The 17,704-nt window shown below is 45.5% G+C and overlaps 3 protein-coding genes across 3 annotated transcripts; all 3 read right to left on the bottom strand.

Moving 5' to 3' along the window:
- Window positions 1-505: 505 nt before the first annotated feature.
- Window positions 506-4,950, bottom strand: sycp3 (synaptonemal complex protein 3; the record flags this gene model as incomplete). The annotated part of the gene is made up of 8 exons (XM_079743919.1): window positions 506-559; window positions 2,676-2,780; window positions 3,045-3,143; window positions 3,515-3,614; window positions 4,008-4,125; window positions 4,261-4,295; window positions 4,667-4,745; window positions 4,833-4,950. 8 exons carry the CDS (start codon window positions 4,948-4,950, stop codon window positions 506-508), a joined length of 708 nt encoding a protein of 235 aa, XP_079600045.1.
- Window positions 4,951-6,715: 1,765 nt separating this feature from the next.
- Window positions 6,716-12,064, bottom strand: actr6 (actin related protein 6). The gene is made up of 11 exons (XM_079744156.1): window positions 11,920-12,064; window positions 11,136-11,253; window positions 10,984-11,052; window positions 10,588-10,711; window positions 9,486-9,621; window positions 9,350-9,406; window positions 8,859-8,957; window positions 8,696-8,774; window positions 7,921-8,092; window positions 7,433-7,571; window positions 6,716-7,121 (listed from the first exon to the last, which is right to left on the bottom strand). Exons 1-11 carry the CDS (start codon window positions 11,985-11,987, stop codon window positions 6,992-6,994), a joined length of 1,191 nt encoding a protein of 396 aa, XP_079600282.1. The 5' UTR covers window positions 11,988-12,064; the 3' UTR covers window positions 6,716-6,991.
- A 448-nt stretch (window positions 12,065-12,512) lies between these two features.
- LOC307081122 (protein FAM3C) lies at window positions 12,513-16,981 on the bottom strand. Its single transcript, XM_079744172.1, has 10 exons — window positions 16,876-16,981; window positions 16,399-16,434; window positions 15,988-16,077; window positions 15,582-15,632; window positions 14,889-14,994; window positions 14,753-14,815; window positions 14,395-14,441; window positions 14,219-14,303; window positions 13,181-13,307; window positions 12,513-12,956 (listed from the first exon to the last, which is right to left on the bottom strand). The coding sequence occupies exons 1-10, from the start codon at window positions 16,892-16,894 to the stop codon at window positions 12,867-12,869; spliced, it is 714 nt and encodes a 237-aa protein (XP_079600298.1). The 5' UTR covers window positions 16,895-16,981; the 3' UTR covers window positions 12,513-12,866.
- Between the last annotated feature and the right edge of the window lie 723 nt (window positions 16,982-17,704).

The raw sequence follows: 17,704 nt of genomic DNA on the forward strand, positions 1-17,704 counted from the left end.
AGCTGCACACACTTGTAGGCACTCTGTGATTTATAAAGCAAAGATTGCTTAGAGGTGTGCGCATACAGGGTTTTATAAGTCTGAATATTTTTTGGCGCATGCAAAACTTGGCTTTTGGGCGTATGTACACTTTTAGTAACAATCCCACAGTTTCATAAATGAGACCCCAGAACTCATACGGCTGCTTTGAAGCAGCCTAAATAAAACACAGAGGGCTTCAATAAGCATTATTAATAACACCCAATGCAGCTTTTCAACACTTAATGTTTTATTCTTGTAGAATCACAACAGGAGCAGAAAGGTTACAGAAACCCTGAACATGTAAAGCTCTGTCCTGTAACACTAGCTCCTCTCCTTGTCACACATGTCCTCAGAAATCTAGTCAGCTGTGAACCACAAAGTAGGAACTAAGAGTGAGATGTTGAACTAAAACTCAGCAATGCAGGTGAACAAGGTGAACCAGTAGAACCAGTAGAACAGATAAATGGTCCCAGCACCGCTTCTCCTAGAACAGCATGGAGTGAAGCGACTTGCGGACGGTGGCCATCTCTTGCTGTTGCTGTGGAAACAAGCCATGACGGTAAGGCCCCGCATCCTAAGCTCCTTAGGGAGTCCCACACTGAGGAGCTAGAGGGCGACACTCACTCAGCTGGTCAAAAACTAACCCTACTAACCCTATAACTAACCCCAATAACCCTAACTCTGCACATAACCACTACCCAACACTTACTTCCTATAACTAACCCCCAGCCCTACTGACTAACACCCGATGAACTGTTTTCATTGTGCTTGGACCGCTTTGGTGGTTTAAATGGCAATTTCAATCACTCGTATTACTGCAATACCTTACTGCGTCCGTATCTCTGCCTATGGCCTATACTTATTTTGGAGCGCCGTACTACTCGGGGAAAAACATAATAAAACCCTTGAAGTGTGGGCGTGACGTCACATCCGAGGTTCGGTTCGCAGAGAATACTAAAACGCACCATATGAGCGCAAGATCAAAAATCCACCCTCCATCCTCCCGAAGCAATGTTTTTTTCAACAATTTATACCCGCACCCGCCCGATCACGATTCATAGGGTGACCATTGACCAGACATCCCGGTTAGGCAGAGACAGTCCCAAGTTTGGGTTGTGTGTCCAGAGTCCCGACAGAAGCCTGTCGGGACGCTAAAATGTCCCTGTTGTCAGCGATTACATAGCCAACCTGGTATTATCATAGCCCGATCATTAACTAAAAACCACATAGAAAGATTGAAGCATCCAGCAGATTTCAACAATGTGTGAGGGAATACGTAACAGGGATGGTCGCACAGTGGAATGCTGATGGAAACCAGCAGACGAGCGCTGGGCGGAGATTTGGTAAAAAAAACAAACAATCTATGTCAAATTTGTGAGAAAAGGTGTGTCTGCCTGGCAAAAATGCTCCCGTTTAGATCAAGTCAATATGTTAACCTACTTATTCCTTATTTATTTCAACCACGACCTGCCCGCAATTCATCCAAGTGTCTCTTTTTTCATTTTTTCATGAAATCCACCCGCTCCCGGATTATCTGCGGGTATGACCGCCAACCGCGCATCTCTACCGCAAAGGAATCATTGAGAAATACATGCAGTATTTTGAATTTTCTACCAACAGGAATTTTTTATATAGCCTATGGAAAAAAAATAATTAAATCGATAATTTATTGTTAATTTGATCGATGATCGATCACGGACATTTCTTCAAATGCCCATCCCTGACCTTAGTGACCCTAACCCCTGACCTCAGTGACCCTGATCTTAGTGAGCCTGACCCCTGCCCTCAGTGACCCTAACCCCTGACCTTAGTGACTCTAAGGCCCCGTCCACACGGAGCCGATTTTTGTGTGAAACCGCGTAAGTCTTGTGCGTTCCGGCCGACCGTCCGGACGGAGCCGGCGAATCCGGTGCCCGAAACAGCACATTTCTGAAACCGTTTCCAATCTATCCGGACCTATGCGGTTTCATGTTAGGATTCATGTGGACGCCTGAAATGCAAACGATGATGTCAATAGCCCCCCCACCAGCTGGGGGACGTCAGAGTTGCGTTGAATTTTTTATTTATTATTTTATTTGTATTCTTTTTGTAGCTTTAAATAAAGCCCCTTGATAAATTTAATTACTAACTGTACATTAAAAAGTACTTCTGCTCAATTTAAAAGGTTGAATCTCCTCGTGACTGAATGTTTGTATACAGCGCGCAGGCTGTATGCGCGCAGGCTTGATGCACTCCACTTTTTTCTGTAGAGAACCAGCGCCTTGAATATTTACTACAGCGTTTCTACAGCTCGATGCGGTTTCCCAATGACTCTGTCTTTACGGAGATATTCCTGAACCGCATAAAACGAAACCGGATCGTTTTTCGCCCGTTTTGGCTCTGTGTGGATGGGGCCTTACTTTAGTGACTCTGGCCCCTGACCTTAGTGACCCTGAACCCTGACCTTAGTGACTCTTACTGTAGTGACTCTGGCACCTGACCTTAGTGACCCTAACCCCTGACCTTAGTGACTCTTACTTTAGTGACTCTGGCCCCTGACCTTAGTGACCCTAACCCCTGACCTTAGTGACTCTTACTTTAGTGACTCTGGCCCCTGACCTTAGTGACCCTGGCCCCTGACCTTAGTGACAAAAACCTCAGTAACCCTAGCTCACTGTGTCCATCAGGATCTTCTTCTGCAGCGCGGCCATCTCCTTCTTCAGCTCCTGCTGTGCTCCCTGGAGGAACACCTCGTGGCTCTTCTCCATCTCCTCCATGTTCTGGAAACACACACACACACACACACACACACACACACACACACACACACACACACACACACACACACACACACACACACACACACACACACACACACACACACACACACACGCGCTAATGCTGTGCTAGGCTACCGTAACAAAGTGCTCATACTGTGGTAGGCTAGCTTGATAAAGTGCTCATGCTGTTCTAGGATACCTTTTATTAAGTTCTCATGCTGTGCTAGGCTACCTTAACAAAGGGCTCATGCTGTGCTAGGCTACCTTGATAAAGAGCTCATACAGCTCCTTGATGTTCTTCAGTTTGCTGCTCTGAGCTACCTTAGCTTGTTGGAAGAGCTTCTGCTGCTGGCGGAACATAACCTGCAGAGAGAACCACACAGAGCACCACCAGGGTCCAGACCTTAGAACCATTCATGGTCTCACTGTTCTAGATTCATTTTCTATACTTATCTTTATTTTATGTTGGAAACCTTCTTCAGAGAGAGACGCTACAGACAAAACAGCCCCATTTAAACCTTCAAAACCTGAGCTGAAACATCAAACCCTGAACCCTTCAAACCATGAGCTGAAACCTTCAAACCCTAAGATGAAACATCAAACTCTATCTGAAACCTTCAAACCCTTGAAGCCTTGAGCTGAAACATCAAACCCTTATCTGAAACATCAAACCCTGATCTGAAACATCAAACTGATCTGAAACATCAAACTCTGATCTGAAACATCAAACCCACATTGAGCTTCTCCTCCTGCTCCTCGGCCCTCAGAGCTTCAGCCTCCCACTGCTGGAGGACCGAGGACACCTGCTGGGAGAAGTCCTGGGTCAGCTTCTGCCTGGGAACACAGCGCCACAAGACGGTGAATGTGGCACCATACTGGGACTACTGGTGACGTTAAGCCTAACTTTGTTTGTACTGGGTGTTGTACTGGTGTAAAGCCTCCCTCTGGTTGTACTGGCTGTTGTACTGGTGTAAAGCCTCCCTCTGGTTGTACTGGCTGTTGTACTGGTGTAAAGCCTCCCTCTGGTTGTACTGGCTGTTGTACTGGTGTAAAGCCTCCCTCTGGTTTAACTGGCTGTTGTACTGGGCGTTGTACTGGTGTCCAGCCTAGCTCTGGTTGTACTGGCTGTTGTACTGGGCGTTTTTACTCTGTGTGCTACTGGGTGGTACCTATGCCTCCTGTCATACTGGACGTTGTACTGGGTGCTGTAATGGGTGGTACCCCTACCTCTGGTTGTACTGGCTGTTCCACAGCTGCTCCAACTTGCTGTGGCTTCCCTTCAGCGAGGTCTTAGTCAGAACTTCCAGGCGTTTCCTCTTGGCCTGCATCACTTTGCTGATATCAGCTGGAGAAGCGACATTACACCCTCGCTACATTAATATAACCTTATGATACTACACTAATATGAATTTATAGATATTCATATAAAACAGATCAAATAACCATCCCAAAATACTTTGCGGACTATTGAGGTACCCACCGCCAAATCGCTCCAACATAGACTGTACTTCATTCCTACAATTGGAAAAACAAGAAAAATAATTCTCTATTCAGGAATTTTGTTATATATTTGTACATTCTTGTGAAACCTAAATTGTATTGGTTATTTCCTGTTGGAAAATTGACATACTATATATGTTTTATAGATTCATTGCATATGTATAATATATTTTTATATGTAGTGGGATGAGACTTCATGATTATGCACTTTGAATTATTATACTTGAAGGGTGGTAGTGTTGGTGTCATAGCTTATGAGTGATCAGATGTTTCATGAAGACCTCCAGAAGGTTGCTCTAGTCCTAATGAGTAATAAGATGTTTCATAGAGACCTCAGGAAGAATGCTCTAGTCTAGTCCTAATGAGGAGTGAGAAGGTCCACCCACCCAACAGCAGCCTCTGGACCTTCAGCAGAGAACTCCAGAGAGCCTCTCTTCTTGCCCGACTTGTCTACCACAGGGGTTTCTGTGAAATAAACATTTGTGATACATAAATGTTATTTATATATCACAAATATATGGAGTGAAACATGTATGACCGTGGCCTGCTCACCATCTCTGGTGTCCTCCTCTGAGCTCAGCTTCTTCTCCTCCAGGCTAAAGTCGAACACCTTGAGGTCTGAGCTTCCCTCTGGGTTCTTGGATTTCTTCTTCTGCTTCCTGGTCGCCATCAGAAACGCTCCTGACACCTGGATCAGAAGACCCGTTTACATCTCAGACTCCAACCGGCCCCTGATTCTGGAGTTTAGGCTAGAGTCTTTAGCCTAGTTTAACTGAACGGTAAAGTCTGGTTTAACTGAACATAAAGTCTGGTCTAACTGAATACTAAAGTTTGGTCTAACTGAACAGTAAAGCCTGGTTTAACTGAACAATAAAGTCGGGTTTAACTGAACAGTAAAGTCTGGTTTAACTGAACAGTAAAGTTTGGTTTAACTGAACAGTAAAGTTTGGTTTAACTGAACAGTAAAGTCTGGTTTAACTGAACAGTAAAGTCTGGTTTAACTGAACAGGAAGGTCTAGTTTAACTGAACGGTAAAGTCTGGTTTTACTGAACAATAAAGTCTGGTTTAGCTGAACAGTAAAGAATGTTTTGACTGAACAGTAAAGTCTGGTTTAACTCAACATAAAGTTCAGTCTATCTGAACAGAAAAGTTTGTTTGACTGAGCAGTAAATTCTGGTTTGTGATGTAAATTAGTTTAGTCTATGCTATTTCTGATAACATGTTTCAAGCTAACCACAGCTATGAATGGTTTCTTCACCACATAATGGATAACAACATATAAGGTTTTAATGATTTTATAGATAAGTTAAATAATACAAACATGGCCACTTTGCCATTTCCGTTTAAGCCAAGACAGACCAAAGGTTTACCTGGGTAAATTAGAACATGTAGGCGTGGCCTATTTACCGTTTCGCCAACTCCCAATATAAGCTTTTGTTTACCTGTGTGCGTGAGATGCCTCATGAAACACCTCCAGAACGCGAGATGCTTCATGAACCACCTCCAGAACGCAAGCCCGTTTACCTTGTGTCTCTGTTAGAATAAACCACATTGTTGAACATTTACCACTCTCCGAGTCATACCTAGCACGAGACCACCACACCACAAAGGATCGAATTAGTTTATTCCAAATCATTTGACTGAACCGTAAAGTCTGGCTTAACCGAACAGTAAAGAGTTGTTTAACTGAACAGTAAAGTCTTGTCTAACTGAACGGTAGACTGGTTTAACTGAACAGTAAAGTCTGGTTTAACTGAAGCGTTCTCACCAGACGTTCAAACTTAAGCCATTTACCGCCGCGTTCGAGCGCAGCACGGGACAAGGCGGGAAACGCAATTTGTTTCAAAATAATATATCCAAATAAGATTTTCATATACAATACATAAACAACGGCAGAACACGCTAGGTATTAATTTTACATTAAATACTTACTTTCTGTGCTTTCTGTCGTTATGCTGCACGTAGTTAAAAGATGACCTTTCTTCATAGAAACCGTCATGCGTCGCACCGGAAGCCCGTGCGCAAAAGCAAAATATATAATTCCAAACACACGGAAGGGACTAACTTTAAGATAATTAAATCATAAATCAATAAGTGTGGATTAATTAAGAAATTATTTTTTTTCTGAATCCCATATTCATGTGTGTAGTTTATTCTGCCCGACAGAATCGGTTTCCCAGCCAGCCATTGGCCCAGCAAGGGGCCAGTTCCGCCCTTTTACTCTTCTCAATACCAATCCGCCCAATCACAGCTCAGGCGACACCCGATTGGCCTTCCCAAAGGCAAACGGTTCGTGTTACTTCGTGCCCATGCACGTCAAACAAGTGAGATAATTAAATTGTCACTGCATAACGTTATCAATACAGTTCATTATCATTTTCTGTCATAAAGATCTAATGAACCAGAAAATGCAAATAGAGGTTTGAAAACGGAATACTTTTATAAAAAAAACATTTATTTGGTCACGTTCTGGGTCCTCACACTGTTTTATCCTTCTTCTGGCACATAAAACTGCACCAGGTCAGTGCAGGTCAGAAAGTACGTGTTGGTTTAACAGTGTTGATCCTAAACCAGACAAAGCTTACATAAACAACATGCCCAGCAATGAAGACGTTTTACTCAACATGGCTGCAAACACACTTTTATGACGGTAAATACGAAACACAAAGCTCCCCTAAATCCATACTCTGACCATAACCTAGCCGTTGCATCAAATATCAAACTTTTCTTCACAGATGAAATGGCCGTTCTCTTCGTACTCCTCGCGGGTGACCACCATCTCGTCGTAGTCGGGGTTGTCAGCGAGCAGCTTCCCGCCCTCCCAGGCGTAGCCCACCGGACTGAAACACAGACGCCGTCTTTAGAACATCAGAGGAACTCTTACTTTGAAGCCATCCTTTAACACTGCTACATGTTTTAATAGCAACGTCAGAGGTACTCTTACTTTGAACAACCTTCAACACGGCTTATTGTGTAATAACAACATGAGGAACTCTTACTTTGAAGCCATCCTTTAACAAGGCTCATTTTGAAATTGCAACGTCAGAGGAACTCTTAGTTTGAAGTTGGAACAATCCAATAGTAATAAAACATTGTCTTTAATCCAAGTGCCCCCGTTCCCCTCCTGCTGTACAGCGGTCTCTTAACGTACTTGGGGGGCAGGAGCACCGCCACGGGGAGGTCGGCGGGGGCCAGGGCCCGGACCTCCCGCTGCACCCGCTCCCTGAATCCCGGGAACAGGCAGTTTCCCCCGGTCAGCACCAGGTTCTGGTAGAGGTGGGGCTGCATCTCTGCACACAAACACCTGCCGTCAGGCACTCATTGGTGTGCATGGGTTTATTGTAATAGTGTGTATGAGTGTGCATTGGTGTGTGTTACTCTCTGGCATGCTGCTGATGTCGGTGTGTATTGATGTGTGTGTGTGTGAGTATATTAGTGTGGGTGCGTTACCCTCTGGCCTGCTGCTGATGGACCTGACCACGGCTTTGGGGATGTTGGTGAGTGTTTGTGTGTTGATGTGTTGTTGAGTTGTGTGTTGTTGTGTTACCCTGTGGCATGCTGCTGATGGACCTGACCACGGCTTTGGGGATGTTGGTGAGTGTTTGTGTGTTGATGTGTTGTTGTGTGTTGTTGTGTTACCCTCTGGCATGCTGCTGATGGACCTGACCACCGCCTCGGGGATGCCCATCTCCTGGATGCCGATGTCTGAGGGGTGGAAGAGCGTCTCGGGCACGGCGAAGCGCTCGTTGGTCAGACGCAGGATCTGCTCGCCCGTCTTGTACTTCCCCGAAGAGAGCATGTCCTCCGGGGCCTGAGACCACCAGTAGAGAGGAGAACATCAACAACACTACCAGACCACCAGGAGGGAGGAGAGAGGGGAACATCAACCACATACTCTGAGAGCCTGTCCTCTGGGGTCTGTGACCACCAGGAGAGAGGAGAACATCAACCAAACACTCTGAGAACCGACCAACACGCCCTGAGAACCGACCATTCGCCCTGAAATCTGACCACGCGCTGTGAGAACCAACCAACATGCCCTGAGAACCGACCAACACACCCTGAGAACCGACCAACCCGCCCTGAGAACCGCCTCACCGACCAACAGGCTGGTTCTGTGCCCTCCCCGACGTCGACCTGAACAGGCTGATAGTCCTTTGAGGGATGGGTCGATATGATGGTGGCATTAATAAGCCACAGACGGCTATCTGAACAGGCCAAAAGCACCACTAGCATTACAGAGGGCTGCTAGCGCAAACATTTCAGAAGGCTAATTGACCAGGCTAGTAGCCTTATAAAACACTAATTAAACCTGCTCGTAGCTCTTACCTTACAAAGGTCTATCGGGAGAGGGCTAACTGGATGCTAGCAGCTCTTACCTTCCAGAAGCTAACTGGATGCTTGCGGCTCTTACCTTACAGAAGCCTTTTCTGATGGAGCTGAAGTCAGGAAGGACGTAGTCCCTCATCACGGTGTTAGCTTCTCCTTTCAGTCTGGAAGAGGAGCAGACATCCCATAATACATCCCATCCTATCCCAGGTTCAGTATGTTCTCTGTGTCGTGGGGGGGGGTCCTACTGCGCGGTCTTCATGTCCTGGTAGAAGTCCTGGGACACGTAGCAGACGTCCTCCTTCACCTGGTTGATCACATGGGTCTCGTCCATCACATGGAGCTGTCTGGGGGAACAAGGAGAAACCAGAGAGCAGGTCAACCAAACAGATATACCAGAGCTACAGTTTCAATATAAAGAGATACCAGAGGTACAGCTAAAACATAAAGAGATACCAGAGCTACAGCTATAACATAAAGAGATACCAGAGCTACAGCTTCAACAAAGAGATACCAGAGCTACAGCTATAACATAGAAAGATACCAGAGCTACAGGTATAACATAAAGAGATACCAGAGCTACATCTTCAATATAAAGAGATATCAGAGCTATAACATAAAGAGATACCAGAGATACAGCTATACCATAAAGAGATACCAGAGCTACAGCTTCAACACAAAGAGATACCAGAGATACAGCTCAACCATAAAGAATACCAGTGCTACAGCTTGCATTTACCTGTATGATATGATCTCCTTGAGATGGTTGGTGAGCAGCTTCCCCCCGACGTTGAGCCTTCAAAGTAAAATCAACAGGATGAGAGGGAGGCTGTAGGGGTGATGTGGCTGTGGTCAGAGTATGTGCTGCTGCCAACCTGCAGATGCCCTCCTTCATCTTCCTCCCGCGGCAGTAGGGGGTGATGTGGGTGAAGGAGTATCCACTGTCCACCACCAGACAGCACAGCTCCGAAGGGTTCGTCTGGAAGTAGTGGTGTGCACTCATGGAGCCGGCTGGAGACCAGAGGCACCACAAGACCAGTGTTAATGAGATACATGTTACCACAAGACTGGTGTTAACAAGACAAATGTTAACGAGACACATGTTACAACAAGACTGGTGTTAACGAGACAAATGTTAACGAGACACGTTACCACAAGACTGGTGTTAACAAGACAAATGTTAACGAGACACATGTTACAACAAGACTGGTGTTAACGAGACACATGTTAACGAGACACATGTTACCACAAGACTGGTGTTAACGAGACACATGTTAATGAGACACATGTTACCACAAGACTGGTGTTAACGAGACAAATGTTAATGAGACACGTTACCACAAGACTGGTGTTAACGAGACACATGTTAATGAGACACATGTTACCACAAGACCAGTGTTAATGAGACACATGTTAACGAGACACATGATACCACAAGATTGGTGTTAATGAGACAAATTTTAACGAGACACATTTTACCGCAAGAATGGTGTTAACAAGACACATGTTACCACAAGACTGGTGTTAACAAGAAACATGTCACCACAAGACTGGTGTTAACGAAATACATGTTAACGAGACACATGTTACCACAAGACTGGTGTTAACGAGACACATGTTAACGAGACACATGTTAACACAAGAGTGGTGTTAACGAGACACATGTTAACGAGACACCTGTTACCACAAGACTGGTGTTAACAAGACACATGTTACCACAAGAGTGGTGTTAACAGACGTTACGAGACAGGCATGACAAAAAGACCTTAAAGAGAGGAAAGAGGCCTTAAAGAGACTAGCCTTAACGAGAAAGGCCTCAACGAGACAGGCCTCAACGAGACAGGCCTCAATGAGACAGGCCTTAACGTTAATATTAATGTTAATATTAACATTTCCTTATTTGAAGATGTACTTATTGTGTCTTTATGCACCTTGTAAGGGAAGGAGTTTCAAAGTGCTGTGATCGGGGCGCCTCACCGTTGATCCTGAGCACCGACTGGAACTGGTACTCCTCAAACAGGATCTCGTTCATGGACTCCTGGATGGAGGAGAAGTTGTACAGGGGCTCGCTGACGATCACGCTGGTGTCCGCAAAATCCACCTGGGGGAAGAACCACCTGATCAGCTTCTACAGTCTCCTTCCAAGAGACCTGCATCTAGCCTTAAATTCAGGGTTTTTAGCAGACGCTTTTATCCAAAGCGACTTACAATAAGTTCATTTGTCAGCAAAGTACAGGTGAACCCTGAACAATTGATTCGTGAGGCTACCTGCAAGCCTACCACCCTTCTGCAACCTCCCCACCTCTCTGCCAACAGAACCCAGCGACCTGGCAGCCCACAGGGGAGCGGATTCACTGGGATGCAGACGCTCACCTTCATCAGCTCCTTCCCAAACAGGTGGTCCCACACCTTCCGCTGCACATCCCAGTTGACGAGGTAACCCTGGGGACAGAACCAGAGTGTCACACCACACCGCCCTGTACCGTTGACACCGGCAGCCCCAGGACCTTAACCTTTGACCTCACCTTCTGGAAAGGCAGGATGTAGAAGAGCCCCGACGGGTCTTTGATCTCGTCCAGCTGGTTGGCCGTGAACGTCTTCAGGCGCGACGTCTTGGAGCGAAACTGACAGTTCGGGACGACGCTGCGAGGAACAACTGGCTTCAGGGTTGGCTCATGTGACAGTTTTAAAAGACGAGATAAGTTCTATTTATAAAGACTTTTGGTTAATATTCTAACTCTTTTTTCTCCTGTTAGAAAAAAATAATAATAATAAATGGAGTGTATGAGGTGGTGAGGGCCTGTCTCTGGACGAGGCAGTGGTCTGTACATAACGGTAGGACCATCACACTCTGTCGTGTTCAAGGAGAAAGTAGCTCTATGTAGAACACAGCTTCTAGACTGTATTACATACTGACATTTCCAGAGTCACGGTGCTTCACATGGAGCATCTAATACGAAGCTCTCCCTCCTAGCCCAGTGAGACCCATCAGAGTACGCAATTCACACAGCAGGGATCCAGCAGATAACATCCTCATCTCAGCATCACCTCATCTCAGCATCACCTCATCATAACATAACCTCATCTCAACATCACCTCATCATAACATCACTTCATCATAACATAACCTCATCTCACCATCACCACATCATAACATAACTTCATCACCTCATCATAACATAACCTCATCTCAACATCACCTCAACATAACATATCCTCATCTTCCCATCCCCTCTGACGCCTGAACCTTAAGAGAAGGTCTTCACAAAGGACCCTGCACGGTGAGGGACCGGAAGAGGTTAGAGTTACCTGAGGCTCTGGTGGCTGTAGCCGATCTTCGCTGTGTACGCTCCGTTGTCCAACACTAAAGTAGACATAATTAAACGACTAGAATAGTAAAGTAGAGAACATCAGCTCCATGTCGACCTGCGGTGCTGCGATTTGTGTTTCCGCCATTGGTGTTGGTCACGTGCTGCGATCCGACCAATGAGATGGCAGAACGATGACTCAGCAAAATGAACCCGTGTGGGAACGAGTCCCGGGACTTCAGTTCCGTCCACTCGGCCAATTCAATTAAATTATTCTGGATTTTTTAACCGGATTCATCAACACTTTCTGACACTGGTCCAGTACTGAGTACCAGTACAAAACCAAGTATTGACCACCATTCTTGGTTTTGAAGGAATGAACAGCAAGAAAAATATTAATAGTATTTTTAACATGTAAGGCATGTAACCTAACTCTTAAAGCATGATATAGGATCTTTAAAGTCATGGCTGGATATGAGGCATGAGTCCACTTTGTTGAATGAGGACTCCTCGGATTTAGAGAGAGACAAGAATATAGCCACAACAAAAAAAACATTAATTGGAACTTGACGTTTCATTAGCTGAGGGCTGTCGGAGAGATCAAATTAGACTTTTAATTTAGAGTGATTCATCAGAGCCAAATAAAAACAAATTATTTATATAATCCTTTAGCCTCAAACAACAATACAAATACATTTTCAGTTGAGCCTAGCTCAGTACATATATAAAAAAAAAACATTTTACATCCAATAAATACTTGGAATTAAACAAAACACTTCATCCAATAGGAATTTCCATGAAGTAAGCCAACATTGCCCCTTTAATGATCGACTTCAACTATATCCAAAAGCAGAATGATTAACATTCCTCCATACCATAGCTCCCCCCGACTTAATTAACAGATACTAAACATTGAATAACAGACTTGTTTCACTGAGAATTGTTCTTCTATTCGTGGAACAGAGGAATACAGCCGTCCATCTGGAGCATCTCCGGCCAGCCGTCATACTTATTGGTCTCTTTGTTGTTCTGCATGTGCTGAAAGAAACAGTGGAGCTCTATTAGTACAGGAAGCAGAAAGCTCTATCCCAAACTACAAGCTCTTACAGGAAGTTATATCCCAGACTACAAGCTCTAACAGGAAGTTCTATCCCAGACAACAAGCTCTAACAGGAAGCTCTATCCCAGACTACAAGCTCTAACAGGAAGTTATATTACAGAACACAAGCTCTAACAGGAAGTGAGGTCATATAAAATCTTACCTTTTCAAATGTACCTTTGGTTACATCTCCTTTTCCTCCAACAAACACCCAGGAGTCCCGGAACCCCAGCGCCTTGATCAAAGTGCTGCCCAGTCCCTCTATCAAACTCCTGGCCTCATCTGTTAACCTGCAGCGAGAGACCGACAGCTAACTAGTCTGTTGAGGAAGTCACCTCAAAGAAGGAACCATGCTGAAAATGAAAGCATAATTGGCCTCAGTACTTGATAACTAGTAATTTACTAGCTTGATAACTAGTTATTTACTAGCTTGATGACTAGTTATTTACTAGCTTGATGACTAGTCATACACTAACTTAATAACTAGTGGTTTCCTAGCTTGATAACTAGTGGTTTCCTAGCTTGGTAACTAGTGGTTTCCTAGCTTGTTAACTAGTCATTTCCTTGCTTGATAACTATTCCTTTACTAGCTTGATAACTAGTCATTTCCTAGCTTGATAACTAGTTGTTTCCTAGCTTGATTACTAATAATTTCCTAGCTTGATAACTAGTTGTTTCCTAGCTTGATAACTAGTCCTTTCCAAGCTTGATAACTAGTCCTTTCCAAGCTTGACAACTAGTCCTTCCCTTGCTGGATAGCTAGTCTTTACCTAGCCTGATAACTAGTCCTTTCCAAGATTGATAACTAGGCTTTACTAGATGATAACTAGTCCTTTCCTATCTTGATATCTAGTCCTTACCTAGCCTGATAACTAGTACTTTCCCAGCTTGATAACTAGTACTTTCCCAGCTTGATAACTAGGCTTTACTAGATGATAACTAGTCCTTTCACAGCTTGATAACTAGACATTTCCTTGCTTGATAACCAGTCCTTACCTAGCTTGATAACTAGTCCTTTCACAGCTTGATAACTAGTCTTTACTAGATGATAACTAGTCCTTTCCTAGCTTGATAACTAGTCCTTTCCTAGCTTGATAACCAGTCCTTTCCCAGCTTGATAACCAGTCCTTTCCTAGCTTGATATGTAGTCCTTCCCTAGCTTGATATCTAGTCCTTCCCTAGCTTGTTAACAAGACATTACTTGGTGGCTGGGTCGTCGTAGCTGGCCATCAGGACGATGTTCCCCTTCTCGAGCCCCTGGAGGAACTCAATGAGAGGTTGAACTTCTGAGGGAGAAGAGCAGCAGGTCAGGGGGAGGAGGAGGAGGAGGTTCTAGACGGCCTCACCTGTTCTGGAGCAGAGTCCTTATGTACATACCTCCACTATACATGTTATAGTGTCCAAGCTTGACCACCTGCAAAGTCCTCCCTGTTTCAGAAACACAATCATCTTTGAGCTCATTAACTCGTAGTCACTCCTTCGTGATGAACCACAACATTAACCCATGAATCATAACATGTCCCCCTGACACACGACCACACCAACATTAACACATAAATCATCACATGTCTCCCTGACACACGACCACACCAACATAAGCACATGAATCCTCACATGTTTCCCTGACACACGACCACACCAACATTAACACATGAATCATAACATGTTTCCCTGACACCAACATTAACACATCACTCAAACCCCTGCAGTCCACTGTGGGGTCAGAGCTCATAACCTGCCGTTTAAAACCAGCAGGTTAAGCCCCACTCCAGCGTTGTTCTGGACGGAGCCGAGAACCCTGCAGGCAGAGAGCAGAGCGGTCAGGTGTCCGGGCAACCGCAGGATTGATACCAGGGTTGGTCTCTGCTCACATTTTGTTCTGGATGCAGATCTTAGGCGCGACGACGTTGGCCGCTCCGCTGGAGATGGAGAAGCTGAAGGTTCCAGCTGGACAGACCTTCAGACCGCAGGACCCCACTGTAGAGAGAGGTCACATGAATAACCTCACTGTAGGCACACGTCACATGACTAACCCCACTGTACAGAGAGGTCACATGACTAACCCCACTGTAGAAACACGTCACATGACTAACCCCACTGTAGAGAGGTCACATGACTAACCCCACTGTAGAGAGAGGTCACATGACTAACCCCACTGTAGAGAGAGGTCACATGACTAACCCCACTGTAGACACACGTCACATTACTAACCCTACTGTAGAGAGGTCACATGACTAACCCCACTGTAGAGAGAGGTCACATGACTAACCCCACTGTAGACACACATCACATGACTAACCCCATTGCAGAGAATGGTCACATGACTAACCCCACTGTAGACACATGTCTCATGACTATAACCCTAATACTGGAGCCCTCAGTCTTATAAATGTTGTTATGATAATGAATCATCTCAATTAGACAGAATATACTGTCCCCGTCTAATGAGGACTTTGGTTTAATTTACTTATATTTCAGTACCTTCACTGTAACACCCTGATTTCCCATCTGGGATTGACTAGTATTAATCTTAACTCGTTCTGAGTGGATTAGGGTTGACCTACCTTTACTTTGAGATGGTGCAGCCGGGACCTCCTTAGGCTTCAGATAATTAACTAGGAACAGGAAAAAATGGGGTCAGAGCAGGCCAGCCAAACAGGGACCAGGACAACATGAGGTCAGAGCAGGCCAGCCAATCAGGGGCCAGGACAACATGAGGTCAGAGCAGACCAGCCAATCAGGGACCAGGACAACATGAGGTCAGAGCAGGCCAGCCAATCAGAGCCCAGGACAACATGAGGTCAGAGCGGGCCAGCCAATCAGGGACCAGGACAACATGAGGTCAGAGCAGGCCAGCCAATCAGAGCCCAGGACAACATGAGGTCAGAGCAGGCCAGCCATTCAGGTACCAGGACGACATGGGGTCAGACCAGGCCAGCCAATCAGGGACCAGGATGCAGGGCGTTTTACCGTCTAGCGTTATGCTGTAGGAAGTGTTCTTGAGGATGACGAGGGCAACGAGGAGGAAGACGAGCAGGCCACCGGCATACTGAAGAATCCCTGGAAGCAGAAAGGAGCATCGTTAGCGCTGGCTAGCTTCTCATTAGCGCTGGCCCGTGAATAAACACTAGGGTGGCATCATGGCATACTTTAGGTTTACATGAGTTTCAGATGTGTTCTCCAAGGAACGCAGAATGTTATGATGTAGTGTACAGACTGGTCCATCACAGTGCATCTCTTATCACAAACACACCCACACCCAAACACACACACACACCTCCCAGACCCACACACCCACACACACAGACACCCACACACCCACAACCACACCACCCACACATACACCCACACCCAGACACCTCCCCACACCCACACACTTACTTTTAATTGCCTGGCTTGTCTTCACGTGTCGTCCTCCTAAAAGCCAGAGTCAACATTCATTTGTTAATATTGACAGGATGCTACAAGCTGTACCAACCTGTATCTAGCTCTGCCTACCTGTACTCCACAGGTAGGCAGAGGTAGATGATTAGATGATGGATGGATTGACAGGTAAACAATGTTGTAGGGTACCGTAATCATGTGGTCGATTAGGGTTTAGCAGGCGGGCATGGCAGTGGCATTTTAACATCTTTATTTAAAATGCTTTAGAAGATTGCACATCCCACATGAAGATGAACATAGCCAACTGTGTAACAAGCGTGCAGGTGGCTACCCTCCGGCCTTCTCCTACCAATTCCAATATTGACATAAGACAGGCTTAGTAACAAACAGAAACCAGCCTCCGGAGAGACATCAAATCGCAGCCTTCACACATCCTATTAAACGACAAATGCAAAACATTCCAAAAGAACTGACCCATTTTAACAGCCGGCATGATGTATCTCAGTGGTAGCGCTGTCGTAGTAGCCCTCTCTGCGTGGAGCTTCCTCAGTGCCGGGAAGAGAAAGACTAGCCATTCTTGGCTGCTCCGACTGGTTGAACACGAAGTTCCTGTTATAAAGGACCCGCCCAGAATAAACCTTTGATTTTAGGGTATGTGCAGACAAACATTGGAACAGCTGGGAAACAAAGGAGTCAGTGGAGTTACCGTTGATTAAAAATGATTGATCACACAAGGAGGTGTGGAGTGTGTGGTCAATGGCTGGTTTAGCCTCACCTGGCCCGAGTCAGTGGGATTCTCGGACGGAGTCAGGCAGCACACATGTGGTGCGATGACTCCTCACAGAGCATAAGTTAAAACAGCCGTCAGCACACACTCAGAGAGACTGGCAGAACGCTACAGCTCCTGCTGTGTGTATTATAAACCCAACCTCATCGTTAAACCCAGAGCCTCTTATGGAGGAGCCACTGGCCGGAGGGGAACAATGGAGCTGGTTACAAAGATCATATCTCCGGAGTACAGCTCCAGCTTTGTTCTGTGACAGGGAGCTGCTTCAGCAGGTATCACACCACATTTAGCGTTTACAAAGACAGAGACAAAAAACAGAACTTCAGCGAGCATGCCATGCTGAGAAGATCTGCTACCCCACCTCTTCTCACTCTAGTGTCTTCAGAGGTGAGAAAGTCAGAGGGCAGTGATGGAACATCATTCACTTAGAGCTAGCAGGAGGCTCCAATGTTTCAACAAATAACTCACATTATAGCTCTTCAAGAGCTTCTTCTATAGCACATTAGGACTACTGAA

The sequence above is a fragment of the Pollachius pollachius genome (genome assembly GCF_949987615.1).
Source record: "Pollachius pollachius genome assembly, chromosome: 9".
In the NCBI taxonomy this organism is placed as follows: domain Eukaryota; kingdom Metazoa; phylum Chordata; class Actinopteri; order Gadiformes; family Gadidae; genus Pollachius; species Pollachius pollachius.